Raw genomic sequence first — 22,905 nt, forward strand, 5'->3', positions numbered from 1 at the left:
GAAGCTGTCCTCTCAAGGAAAATGGGCCACTACTGTTGTGATATTTCCGGAGATGCACCAATCCCAGAGACATAGTAGGAGGCAAAGGAGAGTCTTTGCCTGTTGAAATAGTATAGGACTGTGGTGTTGTCAGTCAGTACCTGCACTCCTTTGCCTTGAAGGAGAGTTGTGAAGGAGTGGAATACCTTCTGCACCACTAACAGCTCAACAGTGTTGACATGGAGGGGTTTTTCGTCTAGCAATTACAAATCTTGTATAAAGAAGCTGTCGAGGTGCACTTTTCATCCATCATTGAGGCATCCATTGTGACATGTGCTTGAGGCTGAGGAGAGGACAACTCTGGACATGAGCTATTTCCAACCAACAACAAAGAGAGCATTCAACAATCTTCAGAATGGTGAGCCATTTCTTCTGGGGGGAGTTTCGAAGCAGACTGAACTGAGATGAACCAGCCACATTCAAAGCCTGGCATGATGTGTAACTGATGTGGTGGACGCTGTGTAGCACAATGTTATTTGCACCTGCTCTGACCCTTCTGTAGCGAAGATAGTAGAGGACCAACCAATAAAGCCAATCATTTGAGAGGAAGGTGGCCTGGGCCTTCCAGGTCAGGATAACCCCAATGAACTGTAACCTTTGAGTGGGAGCCAAACAATATTTCTCTCAAAAAAACAACTAGGGATAGCCATATTGGCCATATAGCAAATCCAATAACTTCCAAACAATACCTTTATTGGGACAACCAAAATGCACAATTACATGCTGCAAGCTTCCTAAGTCACACTGGCTTCTTCATCAGGTAAACAGGAGAAAAAATTAAAAGTGTTAGTCAAAGGCCTACATTTTCTGTCTCTGGTTTTAGTTCAGATGGTAAGAAGGGCTATCTGCAGGCTGGCTCCTCCCCCTTTGGCCATGCAGTCACTGGTAGATTTTTGAAGTCAAGGAAGTTTAATGTCCATCTGCTATTCAAAGATGTTTCCTTGGAATCCAGCATGTCTCTTTCCTTTGTGAAGCCACAGGCTCCTATGTAGGTAGAGAACACTGAATTTCTCAAGAAGTCTTCATATTTTGCATCAGGAAGACTTTAGGTTGTGTAGAGGTAAAGCATGCCAATCACTCCCAATATTAGATAAAATTGCTTTATCTTTGTTGGAGGCAGAAGCCTCAGATGGCATGGTCGCAGTATACTGGTTCTCTATGGGAGTTCTTGACAAGTCAAGAAATGAAGATTTATTGTTTGCCTGTTTAAGAAACCACTGTGACTTCGAAAGATTGCAACATGTAACTTTGCATTTTGGTTGTCCCAATAAAGGTTTCAATATCAAGTAGTAGGATCATGTGGTCTTTGATGGGACAGAGACCAACCCTGCCAACAAACACTTGACCAGCAGATGAACAGAAGAACCAGAAGCTGAGATTGATGTCAAGGTGGTCGGTGAAGAAGCTGCCTCTGCTGATTCCATACTGACCAATTTTGAAGGCCAAAAAGACAGCAATTGAGGCCTAAAGGCCTGTTCATAAGAGTGCCTTCAAACACAACTCTCTATTCTGTCTGGCTTGAGGCATAACAGTGGTACAGTAGACACAACAGGCAAATGCATGAGCTTTGCCAAGGCAAAGAAGATCCTTCAGGTGTCCACCCCTTTCTGAGAACTTGGCACCACAGAAGATACAGTTCTTGAATGGTGCCAGCAGAGGAACAGGCCAAAGGATGAACACGGCCTCAACTGCCCGTATCACAACAACCACCGAAGAACCAGGTACACTCCTGGGACTGAACATGCCAAAGGCCTACGAAAACTGATGAAACTAAAGTTGAATTTAAATAACAATGTTCTTATTGATACTGCTGCAGTGGCAGATGAAAAGAAATTTATATTATGCTCTAGTCTACAGGATTCTGACTGATGCACTGCACAGGCATCATTTGTGTGAGTCGCAGAGACCACAAAGATGAAACAGAGGTTTTGGTGGGAAGCCTTTTATATAGGGGAACTACAGGTGAGTGGGGCTACCACCAAAACATTTATGTAATGCTTTAGAAAGTTCCAAAAGATGCACTGTGCAGGGATAGGATAACCCATTTTTGTGAGGCCTAGAGACCATGATGAAGAAAAGCATTTTTCCCTGGGTTTTTCGAAATATTGATCAATACAATACTAGTACCTTTTACAGAATGAAATTCACTTTGTTATATTAAACACATAAAATACTTTGTATATAACCTGAATTGTAATAAAATTAACATGTTTTTAAAAATATAGTTTATTCAGAATATAATTACAAACTTAAGTTTTTGTTTGTTTTTGTTATGAACTGAACTATTAGGTGCTGAACTATAAGCAACACCTAAACTATGTGGAACCCCCAGTCTTTGGTCTTTCTCAGTAAAGACAAAAACACCTCAATAAAAAGAGGAAACCACCCACATCACTAAAGCAGCAAAAATTATTTTGTCTTAACTATAGTTCTCCATAGGAGACATAATATACTCATTTTCATAAAAAGAAATGAGAAAAAGAAATAAAGACCAGCAATTGTAATGATCGGATACCATATATATAGTCTTACATAAAAGTCTTCCTCCTACACACTTTTTAGAAATGATTTCATAACAGTAAATACGCGAACATCTTGTCTTAAACATTTAATTCATCATTCTGAAAGAAACTACTCCATAAATTCTAGTTTCAACTATCTAGGGCAGGGGTAGGCAACCTTTTTGAGCGTGGGGCCCGGGTTGTGTCCCTCAGCAAACCGGGGGCCGAAGCCGGGGGGTGGAGCTTCCACCCCCGGGGGGCGGGCCGATGCTGGAGGCGGAGCTTCCACCCCAGGGGCGGAGCTTCCACCCCCAAGGGCCATGCCACCTCCTCTTTGCCGGCCCTGACGGGGCCCAGCCCTGTCAGAGGCCAGAGAAGAAGAGCCGCGGGGACCGCCAGCGCTGGAGGCCATCCCCGTCTTTGCTGGCCCCTGACGCCAGGGGCCCCGCTGCCGCCATTGGAGCCCTCCTGAGGGCCCCCTGCGACGGCACACTGCCTCCCAGCAGGCCCCTGGGAGGCCAGTTGCTGTCCCTGGGCGGGCCTCCAGGAGGGCCCTCCTGCGCGGGCAGTGGGCCCCAGAGGCCCGTCCCGCTGGGGCCTCCCGGAGGGCCCAGGGACAGGAACTGGCTCCCAGGGGCCCGCTGCGCCCTAACCCTCCTGGAGGGACCCCCCAGCCACAGCAACGGCCTCCCAGGGGCCCGCTGCCGCCGTTGGAGCCCCTCCTGGAGGACCCCGGTGAATGGGAAGGCAACTGGCCTCAGGGGCCCGCTGCCGCTGCCGGAGTCCTCCTGGAGAGCCCCAGCGACGGCAACTGGCCTCCCAGGGGCCGCTGGCCGCCCGTGGAGCCTTCTGGAGGACTGGTGCAGGCACGGCCTCAGCTGAACGGCAACTGCGCTCCCGGGCCCGCTTGCGTCGAGCGAGCCTCCTGCCGGGTGGCCCCAGCACGCGAACCGGGGGGCCTCCCAGCGGGCCCGTTGCGGCTCCTGGAGCCCCGTTTTGACGGCTCCGGAGGACGCAGCGGCCTCCCAGAGGCCCGTTTGCGGCTGCTGGAGCCCCGTTTTCGAGGCTCCGGAGGACGCAGCAGGGGCCTCCCAGAGGCCCGCTTTTTTTCTCGGTTGTGCTGTGGTGGTTGCGTGTGGGGCGGGGTGCGGGGGGGTGGGGGGCGTTGGGGGGGGTGGGGGTTGTTTGGGGGGTGGGGGGGGGGGGGGGGGGGGGGGGGGGGGGGGGGGGGGGGGGGGGGGGGGGGGGGGGGGGGGGGGGGGGGGGGTGGTGGTTGGGGGGGGGGGGGTGGGGGTGGGTGGGGGGGGGGGGGGGGTGTGGTGTGGGGGGGGGGGGTGTGTGTGGGTTGTGTGGGTGGGGGGGGGTGGGTGGGGTGGGGGTGGGGGGGGGGGTTGGGGGGGGTGGGTGGGGGGGGTGGGGGGGGGGGTGGGGTTGGCTGGGTGGGGGGGGTTTGGGGGGGGTGGGGGGGGGGGGTGGGGGTGGGGTGGGGGGGGGGGGGGGGGGTGCTGTGTCGGGGTGGGGGGGTGGGGGGTGGGTGGGGGGTTGGGGGGGGGCTGCTGGCGCCCCGTTTCGGGGCTCCGTGGAGACGCAGCGGGTTGGCCTCCCAGCGGGCCGTTGCGGCTGCTTGAGCCCCGTTATTTAGGGGATTTCCCGTCGTCGCAGCGTAGTCAGCGGGCCTCCCCGAGGCCGTTGGGCTGGGAGCCCCCGTTTCAATGGCTCGGAGGACGCAGTCTATTCGCGGGCCTTCCCCAGAGGGCTCGTTTTTGCGGCTTCGGCAGCCCCGTTCTTTCGGGGTCCGGAGGACGCACAACAGCGGGGCCCTCCAGAGGGGGCGCCGTTTTTGCGGCTGTGGAGCCCCGTTTCGAGACTCCGCGATGAGACGCAGGGGCTTCCCAGCCAGGCCCGTTGCCTGGAGCCCCGTTTCGGGGCTCCGGAGGACACAGCGGCCCTCCCAGAGGCCCGTTGCAGCTGCTGGAGCCCCGTTTCGGGGCTCCGGAGGCCGCAGCGGGCCTCGTAATGGGCGCCGCCATTTTGTCCTTCAAAATGGCGGCGAAATCTCGCGCGATCTTTTTGGTCGCGCGAGAGTTCGCCGCCATTTTAAAGAGCAAAATGGCGGCTGAAGCCGCCAAAATCGGCGGCGATTTCGGTGGCAAGAGGGAGCGGGGGCTGGCGGAAAGGCGCCCGCGGGCCGTATCCGGCCCGCGGGCCGGAGGTTGCCGACCCCTGATCTAGGGGGAATAAGACCTCAAATAAAAAAAAGGGGGTGGTGGTATTTTTTCCTGCATTTTTCCTAATTTTTTTTGGCCAGGTCTTCACATCTCTCCAAGTGACATAAAATCTCTTGTTTAATTTGTATACATTGCTGGGAAGAAAGGTACACTACCATTTGAAACTGGACAAGAAATAGAAAACGAGACTACTAAAATCAAACTGCTTTTCTAGAAAGGCACAGTGTGACAACAGCTCGAACAGTGAGTAAAATAAAGTTTACCACATATATATAAAACAATATTGGAGGGATGGAAAAGGTGCAAAAAAGGGTAGCCAATATCATCAAGAGATTAAAGCAACTCTCTACTGAGGAAAAGTTTGAGGCTGTTAGCTTAGAAAAATTCAATTAACATCCCAAGTAAGGGGTGACATGATAAACATGTATAAAATTACACATAGTGTCTAGAAAGTTGATAGTGGAGAGCTTTTCTTATTTCATCATAACAACAGATCCTGTGTGGTGCAAAATTCAGGACAGGAAGTACTTCACACAGCACATACAGGCCTTTCCAGGCTAGAACATCCTTGCTGACCTGCCTCCCCCTTCCTTTTTCTCCCATTATCCCCCATCTTTGTCTTTATTCTACCAAGACCCCGCTTGAAACTCTTATTTCATTTTAATCGTTATTGTATATTAATGTTTTAACTTCTTTTCTTGGTTTAATCTCCTTTTAGCATGTAATTATGTTTTTATGGCTGGAAGAGGGATGGGAATCTTGGAATTTTTAATGTATTCTCTTTTAACTGTATTTTGCTTTACTGTTGTAATCTGCTTGGATTCCTAGAGATTAAGTGGATGATGATGATGATGATTGAAGCAAGGCACTAATTGGTATTTGCAATAACAAGGAAAACTAATCCAAATTAGAGGTAACCAACCTTTATCAGTTCAAATTTTTTTCTAGTAGAAAAGGTACAATAGATGGTACTAATTGCAAATCAACTGGATGTTTAAACTTACCTGACCATGTGTATCACCTGCTGACTTCCCAGCCTCAAATTTTAAAGCAAGGCCAAAGTCAGCAATACAAGCTGTAAGATTATTTTTCAGCAACACATTCTTGCTTTTAATGTCCCTTGAAAAAATTAAAAACAAAGATCAATAACTCTTACATACAAAGTTTAGGAAGTCTTACAGGGCAGATAGCATACAGGCACTTCAATTTGGATTTGTCCATTAGTATTGTGAGGGTTAACCATTTCCAGCTTAGTGGTCACCTCTCATTCACTGAGTTCTGTGGTATGCACACAGAACTCGGGAAATAAAAGGATAGCTGGTAGCTTTTATACAGGTTTCATTTTTCCAGTTGCCTCCTGCAAAATCCCAATGGGGTTCCCTCCATGGAGATTGGGGTGGAGCTAGAAAGGAAAAGTGGCTTATATTTTGTGATTTGGATTTAAGCAGCACACTGCAGCAGAAAAGAAAAAAGAAAAAATGCCAACTTCTTATGGTTGGAAGTAGAAACAGGGAAAGCACTGATAATTATTCTACGTACAATGGGGGAAAAGAGCAACTATATCACCTTCCCCACAAGTGCCAATTTTGTTTAAAGTAGCATTCATTGCTGGTAAATGAATGTACATAGCTCTACAGAACAACTTAAATCACTTGGGTGCAACCAATGATTGATAAATAAGCCATATGAGCTGGATGGGAATCCACTAGCAATTTCATGTGACACCCTCTACCTTTTCACAGGGAAATCCAGGTATAAGCACAAAATACCAATCAACCTTGATTTAATGTTCATGTGAACAGGAACATACAAAATAAATAAATAAAAAAAATCACTGCCACCAGTACCCAAGATCCCATTCAATGTAGGCAGAGCATAAAGCTCCATCAGGGTACTTCTATGTTTGAGGTCTAGAGGAGGTCTCTGTTCTGCAGCTGTGGAACAGCTGCTGTGCAGCACCAAGGTACAGTCAATCCATGGTTGGGGAGGAGTTATCACCCGCCTGGACCTGATGAAGGTACAAATTTTATCCTTTGCCATTAGTTATGGGGTTGCACGGGTGGGAAAAGGGATACCTCCTTGTGTAATGCACCCCCCCCCCCCAAATACCCATGCTGGCATAACTCTCAGTTACACTAGGGTAAGCCACCAAGAGGATTTTGGCCAGTATCTTCATGAGTAACATTCTGAATACCAAGCCACCAAAATAGTACTGTATAAGCTTCTAATAAACTTGCATTGTTCCTATAACAAAAACTGAAGAATTATATAATTGTAACCAACATGCTATCAATGAAATTGTAACTGGCATGCTGTTAGTAAAGTTCTCAACAATTACAAGTTTAAAAAAACAACAATTCTGAACACTGGGCTGGATCCAAAGTCATACTGGATCAACTGAGGTGATTTTCATTGTTTGTCCCATCAGCTCCTTAAAAAGCTGTTTTGAAGGGTTATAAACCTACATGGAAGGTGGCAATGGGTGATGAAGGGAAAATAAAGTATTAGTGACAATCCCCTTTTCACTCCATCCTCCTTTACAGAAGAGACTTTCCTTAGGCTCTGTCAACAGAAAGAATTCTTCTGTTTTTATAATAGGAGCAAGGTTAGATTCAGCTCATTATTTTTTTTCTTGCAACTATGTTGATGTAGAAAACAAATTAAATAGTATAATTCTAAAATCCTGTATAAGTCATATCCTCGCTATATTTAAGATGCAGTAACAGCTGCTTAGGTAATATATGGAAATAATATACCTATGAGATATAGCTGGTTTATGTCCATCTTTCAGACCAGGGATATCTTCATGAAGGTAAGCCAAACCTTTAGCCATAGTTTCAGCAATGTGACACAATTCATTCCATGAGACTACGTTAGCCTTCAGAAAGTCAGTAAGTGACCCCTAAAAATGGAAATTTCAAAATCTGTATTTTATTTCCCATTTAAAATGTTAGGCATACTTCTTCATTCCAAATAAAATTCTGTAAGATGTAACATAACGGTGTTCCAACAAAAACAAATGAAACGTAAATCTCTGCATTTAAATATTTTACGTTGCACAGGCTCCTTTTCCTTACAAATTTGTGTCTATATTCTGAGTGAAGCTGTTCTGATAAATGTGTGATTTGCAGTGCCATTACTAGCTGTGGTGTGGAAAATTATCTTGAACTCTCAGAGGAATTCCATTAAGATGTACTTCATCAAGAACAAAGTTACACAAGAGTATGCTTATGTAGTCACTGATAACCTAGCCATGGCTTTAGAAATGAAAGTGCATAGAAACTTCCATGAAAGCACACGCATTAGTCGAATATCAATGTACTACTACAGTTCTAAAAGGAAAGATACCCAATGTTTCTGTGAACTTTCAGACCAGAGAATAGAAAATTCAAAAAAGGGACAGGCTTCCAGGATGCTTGTAAACTCAATAAAAATAAAAGCCATAAGATTCTGATTCATTAAATCACATATTCTATCATGTGCATTATAAGTGAAAAATAAACAAGTACCTTTTCATGAAATGCTGTTATTAGCCATAAATCAACATCAATGTTGGTTCCTCGTTTTTCAGCGCCAATAAACTGTAGTATATTTTCATGCTTCATTCCAGGCAAGCTATATATTTCATATTCATTTTGCCATGACTGTTTGTCCTAAAACAAAAACAAGCAAATTAATATATTGATAATATTCATAATACTCTGTTTACCATTAAAGCCCTGAACACCCAGCACTGTAATTATGTACCCAGAAAGATCTTCTGAACTTGAGCTACAGCAAGACACTGAACTGCAACTATTCTGCACCACTAGCTATGCACTTACTCTCAAAATGTTATGGTACTAAGAAATGACCCAACATAATGCAGTATCTTGAATGTTGTACTAGGACTCAAAGTGACCAGATTTCAAATGCCCACTTGACCACTGAAATCTACTGTATGACCTAGGGAAAGTAACACACTCTCATCCTCAGAGGAAAGATCCACCTCCTTTGAACAGGAATATCTTACTCCACAGTCACTTTTTGATATGTTGTTTTTAACTGCTAATTCTTTATGTATTTTAGTGTTGTGCTTGTATTTGTATTTTTATATTAGGTTGTAATCCCGCCTCGATCCACCCAGGAGAGGCGGGAAAATATAAAAAAATTATTTTATTTATTATTTTATTTAAAGACATAATAAATCCCTTCTGAACAAATCTTGCAAGGAAAGGCCTTCGGGCCTCCAGAAGTCAGCAATGACTTGAAGGCAGACAACAACAATAACTATTACTGCTACTACTACATTTATCCTATCAATATACATAGCATGTACACTAATATCTCTGAACAGTGCTCAATAAACAGAACCATCTTCCAGTCCAATGCTGTTGTTGTTTTAAAAACATGGCACTTTTTAAAATTTATATTTTGAAAAGGAGTTGAAATATAAATCTTCAGATGTATTTTAATTCATGCTTTAATTTTAAATCAGGACAGGTGGTTAAATACCTGGATTGGGAATATTTTCACAGCCACATACTCATTTAACAACTGAGCTTTCCAGACACAGCCAAATCTTCCCCTGGCTTTGATCTCTAGTAACTGTAGTGGTTTGAGACCCATCAGGGGTGATGGAGGTGGTGGTCCAGGATCCTAAAACAAGGCAGAGGAACTTATTAAAATTCAATTTTTCATCATATTCACCCAACATGTTGCAATGGGAAGAGGACATCCATGGAGACAACACTAATGGATTTTTTGGGGGGGGGGGACACATTTTAATAGAGCAATTTCAAACCATAAAAAATGTATTAATAATGTTCATAGGCTTGCCATCAAAAACCAAATATTAATGGCAATGATTATTTCAGTGAAACGTTCTGACAGACAACAATACTATTCAATAAAGGATGGGGAAAATGCAGCATATAAATTGCATGCAGATCTCAAGAGTTTAGTTCTTGCTCCATGTTCTCTCTTTCTCCTTAAAATTCTCAAAAACCACTGTAGAACAGAAATAAAACACCCACACATCCCAAACAGTTGAACAATGACAAACTATCTCTGCTGGAGTGGGTGTTAGCCTTCATACTCATTCCAACTCACTCAACCAGCCACACTCACAAGGATAGCTCTATCCAAAACTCCAAGCTGCCACTGAAAGGTAATTCCAGTTGTAATTTTAGTTTTAAATAAATCCACTACAGTGCCAAAAATTGGTCCCCAGACCAACAACTGTTGCCTGCTTCTATTCTAGATATATACGTGTATGTGCCTTCAAGTTGCCTGTTGTCTTATAGAGGCCTCATGAATTTCGTTGGGTTTTCTTAGGGAAGGAATACTCAAGGGGTGGTTTTGCCAATTCTGTCTTCTGAGATATAGCCTGCAGTAGGTGGCATTTATTTATGGTCTCTCATCAAGTACTAACCATAGCTGACTCTGCTTAGCTTCCAAGATCAGATGGGATAGATACATTAGATATACAGGGGAGGAAATCAGTGTAGAGCTCTGGTTCAAATGCTAGATTAGGAATCCAAGAGTCCAGAGTTTGAATCCTTGGTCAGCCAAGGAAAAACTCTGGGGGTCTCTGGGCAAAGTGTATTCCCTCAGCTTTAGAAGAAAGCAATGACAAGCCTATTAATACATCTTGCCAAGAAATTTTTATCATATGCTTGTTGTAAGGTGCAGTTGTCTTAAAGACTCAGAACAAAAGTATCTAACGATCACCAATATCAAGGCAACTTAAGTACAGTGAAATATGCCTGAATTGTTTGTCAAGGTCCTTAATATCCACTGATTGATGACAGAAAAGATAGCTATTGCAGCACCCCAAGTATGTATCTGCTTGTAAAAAGACTTTGAAAAGGCACTGAATGAAGCAGCCATAAACCAGCCAGAAAGCATTTCCTGACCTAGATTATTACCCAGAGAGACCTACTTGATGAACTGAATGTGGTGATTTATTTTCTGTTCCTGTTGGGTGTATGTGCCAGCCAGTGTGAATACAGCTAGCATCATACTAGCAGTTTCACATTTCCCAGGATCATGCAGTAGTGACAAATGGAGCAGATGTCCATTTGTTTTAATTGTTGCCTGCTTTTTTAACTAATTCAATTTTATATTACTGCCTATTGTTTTTATATGTATTTTGTAGATGTATTTATATTGTATGGAGGTTTATTGCACCTAGTGCACTGTATTTACATTTTATATATAGCTGTGTGATACTGCTTTTTATTATGTTACTAGTATTTTGAAACGGCCCTTGGGCTACTCAATAAATTGTATTGTATTGTAGATTGTACGACATTGGCAGGTTTTATATTTTTATTGATTTGATTATTTGTATGTAAAGTGCTGTGTACATTTACAGCGCTATAGAAATATAGAAATAAATCATCATCATCTCCCTCTGAGCAGCCTCTTCTTGCTCCAGTGTCGTAATTTTTTTATGACAGTTGCACCCATGGCCTTTTTTCCTCCTGCCATCACTTCCTATGCTGGTGTACTTAAGCCAGCATCATACATTTACAGGACTGTAGCCTATCATTCCTGCCACTGGTAAATCACAGAGCAAGACGGTGGTGGTATTTCTCAGCCCCCTACCCCAGTTTTAGGAAAGTAGAGTTCCACTTAACACTGAAAAAAGCTTTACAATTCCTCCTCATTTACACATTTTATAATTCAAGCGTGGACAAAGTTGGCCTGTGGGCCACATGCAGCCCTTGAGACTCTTATGTGCAGCCCTTCCTACAGAAGCCTCCCAGACCCACAAAAATAATAATTAAAAAAACCCTAGGAGACCAACAAATGTTTTTTGCCCTCAATCTAGCTCAAACTGCCAAATAATGCAGTAGTTCACTTCTCCTAACCCTGAAAAGCCCCCCAAACCGTCCAAGCATCAAAAAAGAGGGAAAGAATGTGCCAATAGGTGGATAAAATGCCTGCCGGAAATTATGCTGTGTCCCTTTGGGCATGCTGAAACTCTCTGGTGTGGCCAAACCAGGCAGGAGCAGGGACAAAAAAATGATCCACCCCTGTTCTACCTAGAGGCAGGCAGAGAATTATAAGAGGAAATTTTATATATCGATTATTTCTTGACAATGAAAATATACATTACTTTACAACAGGTTTAGCTCCATGTAATGGGGAAGGGGGACCATCATGGACCTCACAGGACCCATAGAGGTGGGATGCACTGGCAATTTTTAAAATTATGGAATGGAGTTGGCTGATTCCACCCCCCCCCTTTTTTTTTAATAGCAATACTGAGGGCATATATCTTGTTTTAAAACAGAATTGTGGTTGTTGGGACACAATAATACTTTAACATGAGGGGCCTTTTACTGCAGCTTGTGGTGCAACAACTATGGGGCTGTTGCCTCTCCGATTTTACACAGAGTCTTCAAATAGTCCAAGAGTCAGTATGATGCAGTGGTATGAGTGTAGGATTACATCCCTGCTCAGCCATGTAAACTCACTTGGTGATCTGGGGTGAGTCACACATTTTCATCCCCAAAAAAACCCATGACAGATTCGCCTTAGGATCACCATAAGTTGGAAATGATTTAAGACACACAACAACCATTTCAACTCCTGAGGTTCTTCAGTTATTGCTACCACAGGCCCAGCCAAATGCCTAACTGACAATGAAATTATACATAGCCAGTAGAACTTCTAATAAGGAAGAAAATCTGTACTTTGGAACATCATATGAGGCATATTAAATATATTATCTAAGTATTAGCCCAATGAGGGCCAGTATGACACTGGGAGACCAGGGTTCGAATCCTGGCTCGGACATGGAAACCCACTGGGTGACATTGGGCAAGTCACACTCTCTCAGCCTCCGAGGGTGGCAAGGGTAAACACTCTATGAAGAAACTTTCCAAGAAAACCCTATGATAGGGGCGCCTTAGGGGCACCATAAGTCAGAAACAACTTAAAGGCATACAACAACAATTAGCCCAATATCACTTACATAGTGATATAACCCCACAAATATATGATTAATCAACACATCTTACCTCTATCATTATATGAAAGGCGTGCTTGTAAAGAAAAACACACAGGCAAAAGGAAATTACTTCGTACAATGCAAATCAGATACAAGAATAGCAGCAAAGTCACAGGAGAGAACAGTGAGACGTTAGAAGGTAAAGTATGGATGTCTTTTAAAAATAATGAAACATTGTAGAGTCTTTACTTGAAAATAAAAGGCATAATTGTTTTAGTCTGATACAAATATAGGTGACATCTTTATTTAAACAGTAAATACATTTCAAACTAAGTGTTTAAATTAGGATTTAGTTCTATAAACAACTGATGAGAGATTAATCCAAATATACTGTATCTGCTCAAATGTAAAAATACATGAATACTTCAAATGTAGTAATTCAACCTGAGTATTACATACACATAATGGAGTTTATAGTTCTATAAATTACACCAGAGGGCAGTATTGTATCATCTAAAGTCAATCTACAGAACTTTCACACCTGTGAAGCAAAATACTGTGGATGTGCACATTCAACACACCTCAGTAACTAACCACCTTGCTAAATAAAATGAGCTTTTATTTGATATTAATACATTCACTTGGACAGATCAGTCTGCACCAATGTTATGAGTACTATTCTTTTATCTTGGTATTACAAGTATGTAGATTTGCTACAACTTCCATTGTACAATTATTATTATTATTATTATTATTATTATTATATTTTCTTCTATTTCGCCTTTCTCCCAATACAGGGACTCAAGGCGGTGAACAAGTATAAAACAATACAATTTAAAAACAATACAAAATACAGTGGTACCTCGGGATACGAAATACCCAGGTTACGAAATTTTCGGGATACGAAAAAATCCCATAGGGAATTATTGTTCCGGGTTACGAATGTTTTTTCGGGTTACGAAAAAACTTTTGGTGCTTTTTTCGGCTTTTTCGCACGGAATCGCGGCTTTTCCCCATTAGCGCCTATGGCAATTCGGCTTACGAAGGCTTTTCGGGTTACGAAAGCGGCCGCGGAACGAATTACTTTCGTAACCCGAGGCACCACTGTATTAAACTACATAAATATAAAAATTTAAAAAACAATTAAACATTTTAAGGATTAAAACAGTTATAAATTAAAATATAACATATTAAAATACAAACCATTAAAATTTGTATAGCCCAGCATTAAAAACCCAGTCCTTCTCAACTTAATAGGCCTGACTGCACCGGAACATCTTTATCTGGCGTCGCAAGGATAGTAAGGATTACACTATCCTGGCCTCTCTTGGTAGGGAGTTCCAAAGCTTGGGAGCAGCCGCTGAGAAGGCCTTCTCTCTCTTGTTCCCACCAAACGTAGTGGAACAGAGAGAAGAGCCTCTCCAGATGATCTCAGTACTTTGGTGGGCTCATACAGGGAGATACAGTCTTTCAAATAGCCTGGGCCCAAGCCGTATAGGGATTTATAGGTCAAAACCAGCACCTTGAATTGTGCCCAGCAATGGAATGGTAGCCAATGGAGCTGGTGCAACAAGGGAGCTGCAGCTCTTTAGACCAGCTGAAGTTTCTGAGCACTTTTCAAAGGCAGCCCCACATAGAGTGCATCACAGTAATCTAGATAGGATGTAACCAAGGCATGTACCACTGTGGCAAATCTGACTTCTCCAGTAACGGGCACAGCTGGTGCACAAGTTTTAGCTGTGTGAAAACATTCCTGGTCACCACCGATACCTGGGATTCCAGGCTCAGTGCTGAATCCAGAAGTACCCCCAAACTATGAACCTGAGTTTTCAGTGGGAGTGTAACCCCATCTAACACAGGCTGAATCCCTATTCCCAGATCTGTCTTTTGACTGACCAGGAACACCTCTGTCTTGTCTGGATTAAGGTTCAGTTTGTTTGCCCTCATCCAGTCCATTACAGCAGCCAGACACTGGTTTAGAACAACTCCTTTGGGAAAGACATTTCACCCCAATTTAAGTTTCATGTTGGCAAAGAGCCTTGACAAGCTTAAAATACTGTACAAGGATTCTGAATGAAGTCCAAAAGATCTTTCTGATACACACCAAGCACTGCATAACATTTAAAGTATGTTAGAACTCTTTACTGATTTTGAAAATTTGTATTTAGTTGACGTTTATTCTACTATTCTCCCATTTTTCCACCATTTTAAAAACAGCCAGCTTGCTTTTAAAAACAAGGTAAACAATTGAACTGTCTACAGTATGCAACCCTAATGTTACCCCCCCCCCCAATACAGCAAATTAGTTAAAACATTCTGACATTACAGGTTCTCCAAAGCCCAACAGTATTTATGGAAAAGCAAAATTTTACAATTCTGCAAAGGTTTAGATCCAGACAGCCTTCTGGAAATATACAAGTGAAGGGAAAAGCAGCCTCTCCCCACTACCTATATATAAATGTATGGGTAGATGATGAGAAGTGTAAAAAAAATCCTAACACTAGCCAGCATCCAATGGAGTCATTTCAGTGACAGGATTGCTTCTACCAATAGCACTGGGAAGTGCAACCTCTAAACCTGCTCCAGGGAATGACTCTGCTTATGGTTATTGGGTGATTGTTTTATTGCTGGTTATCCACTTGCTATGAGGTGGTGTGGATAACTGTGGGCAGGAGGGTGGGGATGAGATCCCCATCAAACGAGTGGTCTTCTGCTACCATGATGTTAGTTGTAGGCTAAGGTATTCACTGGAAATAAAGTAGCTACAAACAGGATGGCCAAGACAAAGTCCACAGAAGGAGTAAGGAAATAAAAGGGAACACACAGCATAGGACATAAAAAACACAAACCCAGTAAGAATCACATCCAGAATTTATAAACCTTGACAGTGTCCCAAAAGCAATTTTTTTACACATCAAGGAATAACATGCAAGACAATCCACTGTTCAACAACACTTCTGAAACAATGCAAATACACTCATCACCAGTGCTTTGACATCTAATAACAGGCAATTCTCGGAAGAGTTTGCACTGATTTGTACACAGCTGCAAATGATGAACACAAAAAATTAAATCCTATCTGTTCCAAATAGAAACAGGACATATTTTGCAATGATATGATTATGACACTGATGATTTGGTACATAATGTTTTCAATGCATACTCTTTAGAGAATGGGTCAACATAAAATCACAATTCACTGGCATGCAGCACAGTTGCTATAAAGGATGATGCAGTCAGAGGTTTTTCCCCTTAAAAACTGAAACTATCTTAAGAAAATGTTGACTTTCTTGTGTTATTTAGTTAGACAACTGGACTGAGCTACACATCCCAAATTTTTTACATGCAATTAAACTATTGCAATAAATATTGTTCATAAAATATAACATGAAATATGAAAGAACTTTTCACAATGCCAAAAAGTGCCTCAGATTTAAAAACAACAATGCATTAAAAAAGAAGCAAATATAGTAAGAGAAATAGAAGCTACTTATTCTCGATTTTGGGCCTTGTTTAACAGAAAAATCTGAATGCTACTTCCATTTTTCATTAAATATTTGTGCTACAGTAAAATAAAAGTCATTGTAACATATTAAATGCTTTGTTCATTTAATAAATTGTTTATTTATAAACCGCTTTTCCCAGGATCAAAGCGGTGTACTGTATTTCCGAATAAGGTATTCTTAACTTCATAAGTAGCAGTTAATTATCCATTTATTATTATAATATAAAACCCCTGGCTTTTCAAAGTACTTTTTTTTAGTAAGATTAAGAGACACACAGAATTTTGCATTATAAGAAAAAAACACTATTATAAATGTTTGTGTAACATTACAAGTACATCTGTGTGAGATGGCTTCTGAATATTTCTCCCAGCTCCCCATTTTTCTGGAATTGTCATGATAAAGTCTGGGAAGTCACGGTACTTAAAAAACAATGGCTTTGCACAGGGAAGGTAATGCAATCAGGAAAATTTGTGTTACTGGCTGAAGAATTTCTTCAAACAAGTCAAAGAAAGAGGTGATGGTAAAAGATAGACAAAGCATGTGTAAAAGATTGCTTCAGCTGTTGATACATAATGGGGATGGGTGGTGGTAATAAAAAAACCAGGACATGTCCCTGCTGAAAGCATACATTCACTGCCATAAAACCAGCATGTAGGGGAGATCTTCCCAAATGACTGATTGTGGCAACAAAAGGCAGCACACAGTAAGAACTAGTCTTAATAACACTTCAACCTTCTGTTAACAGTTAGTACCCCATGAAAAACAAATATGGTGATGGACAAAGGTTTCTTTACATTGTAGCTTATTTTGAAAAAATTCAACATTCCTATTTTTACCTATTTTAATTATTACTGTTTACCATCAGTAGTAAGTGCAAGCTCGATTTACAAATAGATTAGGGAAATAACCAGTCACATTTAGAAAACTGTTCAGAACTACCCAGAAAAATCTGCCTCTAGCCCAAACCTGCACAACTTGGCAGTAGGTAGGGGCCAAAATTAAAATAGGCTAAATTTCTTCAGGCCACAGATAGGTTTTAATGAATTAGTATTATTTATTTAATAACAATAATTTAATTTAATTATTTTATTTAACTATTAATATTAATTCTGTCCTCCTCTTCCTCTGCCCAGCCCTCTCCTCAGGAGAAAGCCAAGTGATGGAGGAGCCTTGCCTGTCCTCCTCCTCTGCCTGGACTTCTCCCCAGAAGAAGGCTAAATGATGTAGAAGCCTTGAGGGCTTCTTTGCCCCTCTTCCTCTTCCACCTCTTGGCCTTCTCAGGAGAAAGCCAGGCAGAGGAAGAGCCTTGCTGAGCATTTGCCCCTTCTCCTCCTCTTCCTCCCCCTGGCAATCTCCTCAGGAGAAAGCCAAGCAGAGGAGGAACCTGGCAGGGCAAGTGTTTGCCTGTCCTCCTCTTCCACCGCCGGCACCTGGCCCTCTCCTCAGGAGAATGCCAGGCAGTGGAGAAGCCTTATGGGGTGAGCATTCACCATTCCTCCCCTCTCAAGTGGCAGAAGTGCTGTGAAGTCATTCCACATCCTTGTGGGCCACTCAAAATCCTTTGGTGGGCCTCATGTGGCCCCCAGGCTATATGTTGTTAAGGCCTGCTCTAAGGGGCTGACAGGTGAGGGCTTAAAAGCAGAATGTCTATGCTAGGCATAGTCAGGTGTTTCTATTTTCTAGCAGTTCGCTTGGTTTCTTATGACCACTTTAGAAAAATGACAACATATTCCATGCTTAAATGCAAAACTGAAATATACTCTGTCTTGATAAACTTGATTTGCCAAATTAATTTTGCATATAACCAGGTTTTATCTTCAAATAGCATCTTTAGAACCCATCCACACACTTTTAGTTTACAGAAAATCACTTAACAAAATGTCTATCAGATCATGTACTAGAGAAAATAAAAAGCTTGCTTTGCCATTTTAATTATATATTGGAACTGGTAAAAAAAAACACACCACCTGATCAGCTAATTTTCAATCTGTGTATAACACAATTTTATAAATAAATGGTGGGAGGAGAAACAAGAACTGTGTCTGGACAGGTTTTGGTCAAGTAAAGAGCTTACTCAAACTTAGGGCTGCTCATTAAACATTTCAACATCCAGGATTCTCGTGTGCTGGTACACTGAAATAAGTATGCTCACTTATGTGCTCACTGGAGTGGGTGTACCTACAGAGCAACTGCACAGCTGAAGTGGCTTTCAAAGTTATGGTATCATTTTGACACAGTAGATAGTTGCAATGATTTAGTCCTCATCAGATTATATATAAACTGTCCCTAATTGTGACATCTTCCAAGGCCATACTGAGTGTTCTACAAGAAAGAAATGAGTAATTGGTGAAGGTACTGAACAGGATGGTTCTGATGACAGGACATCTGTGGAACTCCCTTCCAAAGGGGTTTACTCTGGCCCTTTCTCTTTTGGCTGTAGTCAATCAGTTAAGACATTTTTTATTAAAGGAATATGATTTTCCATTTTACCTAGCTCTTTTAAAATCTGTTTGGTTTTTTACTTTGTATTCCCTTTTTAATTGTATTGATTTCTTTTGTTGTAAATCACCTCAGAGGCTCTTTTATTTTAAGGACTTAAAGATAATACAGAAATGCTTTATCAATAAAATAAAATGATTCTGAATTGGTCAGCTGAGAGAAAACAAAGTTAGTGCTCTCTTAAAAAGGGAAATGGCTAAACCACAGCAGTTAATATACTAAAGGATCAGCCCACCATGCAAAATTTCATGCAGTCAAAAATATGACTACAAGCTGGTGCAAATTTGACAAGAACATGCCTTGGCAAGACTTGCATGTGTCAAGAATTGCATGTATCCAGAACATGCCTTTATTCTCTATTTTTCATTCACAGGTTTACACTGAGCCATACTCCTACAATGCATGTAAAAGCCAGCATTATCAATACATAATTCTTGATGTAACATACAGTTCTATGAAATCAGTACTAATGGAAAGCCATTTCAAAATTAATTTTCTGATTTACTTACAGCCACAGGCATCTCTAGTGGAGTGTGGGGCATGCAATCCATGCCAAGTGACACCATAAGCAGGGGTGACACCACTGGTCCCCAAACACATGCCCTTTTGATAGAAACAGGCGGTGGCATTCATCTGTGTCCCTCTTTAAAACACTGAAGGGACAGTGTGAGCAGGGCATGGCTCAGTGGGAGGAAAGGAAGGAGACTAGGGTTTTTTAAATTAAAATTTAATAAAAAAAATTAAAGATATTTTAAAATGTTTTTTTAAAAAAATCACATCTTACCAAGAGTTTACTTTAACTACATGAAACTATGTACATGTAAATACATGTAGACTGTGTGTATGATGTTGTAATTTAAAGGTATAATTTTAATTTTGCTAGTTGTTTATGTCACAACTACTGTATTACCATTGCATTAAGTGAAATATGGGAATTATGAATTATGAGTACCATTAGAACAAAAATATTACTAGGAATTCTGTATGGTGTGATATGGAAGGAAGACAATGGGGGCAGGCGTGACACTATAAATTAGCAGACCAGGTGACCCCCAACCCTTGTGACACTACTGCTTATGTCACAGCTTTAAACTAATGAGTATTTGATGCAATTTAAGGAAACAAAAATAATCCTCATTTGTAATATGAAAAAACAGGTGTACATATCATATATCAGCATATCTACAGAACAAGAATTCTTTGAAGTCTTGAGCAAATGTAATACTTTATGTGTGTTAAGCATCTGCATAAAATAGGGATTTTAAAATGAATTTTGTGTTTAATTGTATCAGCATTCACCCAGCGCATCACTACTATGACATCACTTTTTAAATACTGATGTCATCAAGTTCCCATTTGCTGTTCTACAGGGCTCTGACTTTATTCAAAGGATCACAAAATTGCTAGTGCAAGGAAAACATAAACGTATATATGTTCTATCCATTTATCCAGAAATGCAAACGCCAAACACCTTTGAGAGTGGGAGGGCAATGGTGAGATGGTAAAAGTCATATAACTACACACCTGTTTACTGACTGTTGGCTGGATCACCACCCACAAGATGGTAATAGAGAAAGGTTAAGCAGTAAATATCAAATGTGGTTGCGCCAAGATGTACACATGGTCTCTAATATTTGTCCTTTAACTGAAATATATTTTAGGCCTCTTGTAAAACAATCCATATGAAGTTTTTTGTATTACAATGGAATATATTCACACTTGACTATCCTGAATTTTGCCTCTATTCTTCCATTCACAGAGGGATCTGGGATCGAGTGAAAGCGATCCCTTGGCAAAAAAGGTACTTTGGTAATTTTCATGTATCATCCTGTCCCCTGAAAGCTCCCTAGTCCTTGTGCTATTTCAGAGAATCCTCAAATATCGAGCACAGGTTTTTAGGGGGCAGAGAAAGAAAGCATAGGGAAAAAATTCCATCCCAGCTCAAAAAATTCTGCTGAGCACAAATCTATGTTTATCCTGATGTATGGCTGACCATATGGTACACACACAACACAACACTCACACAGGATTTAAGATCAGTAAAGAATTCTACTGTCAACATGTCAATTCACATTTATTATTTATCATTTTAAAGAGGGCTGCTTTAAAAATGGAATATAAGGAAGAAAGTTATGCAAATCTGTAAGAAAGAAACGTATGTTTCCCAATGCCAGAAGGCCCTGAGCCAAAATTGGAGAAATGTAGTGCATAGTTTCAAGTGAAAACACAGTTAAAAGAACATAACATAAATCTAATAGAATGGAAAGAATCTGTGGGGCATGGTTGTCTCTGTTCATACAGAGAAGTGTATCCTTTATATTGAAAAGGACATGCCCATTGATAAACCTGAAACCTTTAAATGGGCTGACTAGTTCAGAGAATCACCTCAGATAACAACAGGAGGCATAAAAAGTAACCTAGGCTGGAGACATGGTTAAGGTAATTTTGAGATTTAAAACTAAGCATGGGAGGTATTCCAAGCAGATAACGTTATAATAATGGGTAGTTTAAACTACCATCATACTGACTGTTCAAGATGCCTCAAAAGACTACGACTGGGTGCCATCTCCACTTATTCATAATGAAGTAAAGGGGTGGAAAGAAAGTTAAAAAAAAAGACATAGCAGGAAGGTGTTGTTGTTTTTAAAGGAAAAGAAAGCTTAAGGCAGTAAAGAGAACAAGATAGTAAACTTTTAAGAAGAAAGAGTAAAGCAGTAAATAGACCATTAGAAGTAAAGGAGGGAGACCTGAACAAGCTGCAATAGGCAAGTTAGGAAAGAAAAACTGAGGAGGGAGAGAGAGCAGTCAGGCTGAAATAAAGACTGTGGCCTCTGAACTATTGGAATGAATACAACTCATGTGGTTGTGGATTCTGTAGCATCCCCTGTAGTACTTCTAGGGGATGAAAGTACGGCCGGCCCTTCTTATACACAGATTTTTTATACACGGATTTTTTATACACGGATTCAAGCATACACGGGTTGAAAATGTTCAAAAAAAGTATAAATTTCAAATATCAAACCTTGATTTTCCATTTTTTATAAGGGACACCATTTTGCTATGTCATTATATTTAATGGGATTTGAGCATACATGGATTTTGGTATACACAGGGGATCTTGGAACCAAACTCCAGCGTATAACAAGGGTCCACTGTATAGTTTTGCTAACTAGAAACAGTGATCACAATAGTGGTTTTTTTTGGGGGGGGGTTGGACTATGTGGCCATGTTCTAGAAGAGTTTGTTCCTGATTTTTCGCCAGCATCTCTAGCTGGCATCTTCAGCGAATGCTGGCATGGAAGTGAGTGGAATATATATATACTGTGTGACCCTGGGTTGGGAGGAGTGATTTCCATGTTAATCTGTGTACTGCTCTATCGCTGAATGGCTAGGCCTCAGGGTGGGACCACAATGTCTTTAAATGCAATTTATTTAGGGAAAATGGCAGGTAACTCACATTTAACTTTAATGAAGAACTGGTACAAGGGGAAGCTCAAAGGGAAAGTCAAAAGTAAAAAATGTTTCCAAAATGCTTGGGAATCATTCAAAAATCACAATACTAGATGGTCAACCAGACTGTATATCATAGGTCAATAAAGACACCAAAATGTCACGAAGCCCTCCCTCAACATGGTTAGTACACAGCTTGGAAGAAGAGATCAGAGAGAGATGGGGTGGTGGTGATAGGGTAGGTATGTATCCTTTAAAAACAGAATCTCTTGCTCAAATAAACTTGTATAGAGGAAACTAAATAAGACAACTGTTGTTGTGTGCCTTCAAACTGTTTTTGACTTATGGAGACCCTAAGGGAAACCTACCATGGCGTTTTTTAAGTCTGAGAATGTGTGACTTGCCCAAGGTCACCCAGTGGGTTTCCACGGCTGAGTGGGGATTCGGACCCTGGTCTCCAGACTCATAGTCCAATCCTCAAACTACTACACCACACTGGCTCATTAAAGACAACTAGGGATACAAAAAAAGGGATTCTGAGAAACTTACAACTAACAGCACCAAGACCAGCAATAAATAATTATTTGGATATTTCTAAAGCAAGACACCAGGTAAGAAAGAAGCTGGATTTCTTTTAATTATAAGGTGCACAGAAGATCTTTGCAGAGAAAGGAATCATTTCCTGTCTTTTGACTATTAAAGATATAGGACAGATGTCCACGTCTGATCTGAAGTTTCTA

The 22,905-nt window shown here is 41.3% G+C and overlaps 1 protein-coding gene across 3 annotated transcripts in view; it reads right to left on the bottom strand.

Annotated features, from left to right (window-relative positions):
* ACVR2A (activin A receptor type 2A) overlaps positions 1–22,905 on the bottom strand; it is a 78,969-nt gene that overhangs the window by 9,396 nt on the left and 46,668 nt on the right. For 2 of the 3 annotated variants that reach the window (XM_042445785.1, XM_042445768.1), the window contains 5 exons: positions 12,781–12,804; positions 9,263–9,406; positions 8,278–8,421; positions 7,525–7,670; positions 5,773–5,887 (listed from right to left, as the gene is read on the bottom strand). In XM_042445785.1, coding sequence (XP_042301719.1) covers positions 5,773–5,887; positions 7,525–7,670; positions 8,278–8,421; positions 9,263–9,406; positions 12,781–12,804 — 573 coding nt within the window. The remainder of the gene's footprint in view (positions 1–5,772; positions 5,888–7,524; positions 7,671–8,277; positions 8,422–9,262; positions 9,407–12,780; positions 12,805–22,905) is intronic. The other variant, XM_042445775.1, reaches the window with a different exon arrangement.

The sequence above is a fragment of the Sceloporus undulatus genome, chromosome 1, assembly GCF_019175285.1.
Source record: "Sceloporus undulatus isolate JIND9_A2432 ecotype Alabama chromosome 1, SceUnd_v1.1, whole genome shotgun sequence".
NCBI classification, from domain to species: domain Eukaryota; kingdom Metazoa; phylum Chordata; class Lepidosauria; order Squamata; family Phrynosomatidae; genus Sceloporus; species Sceloporus undulatus.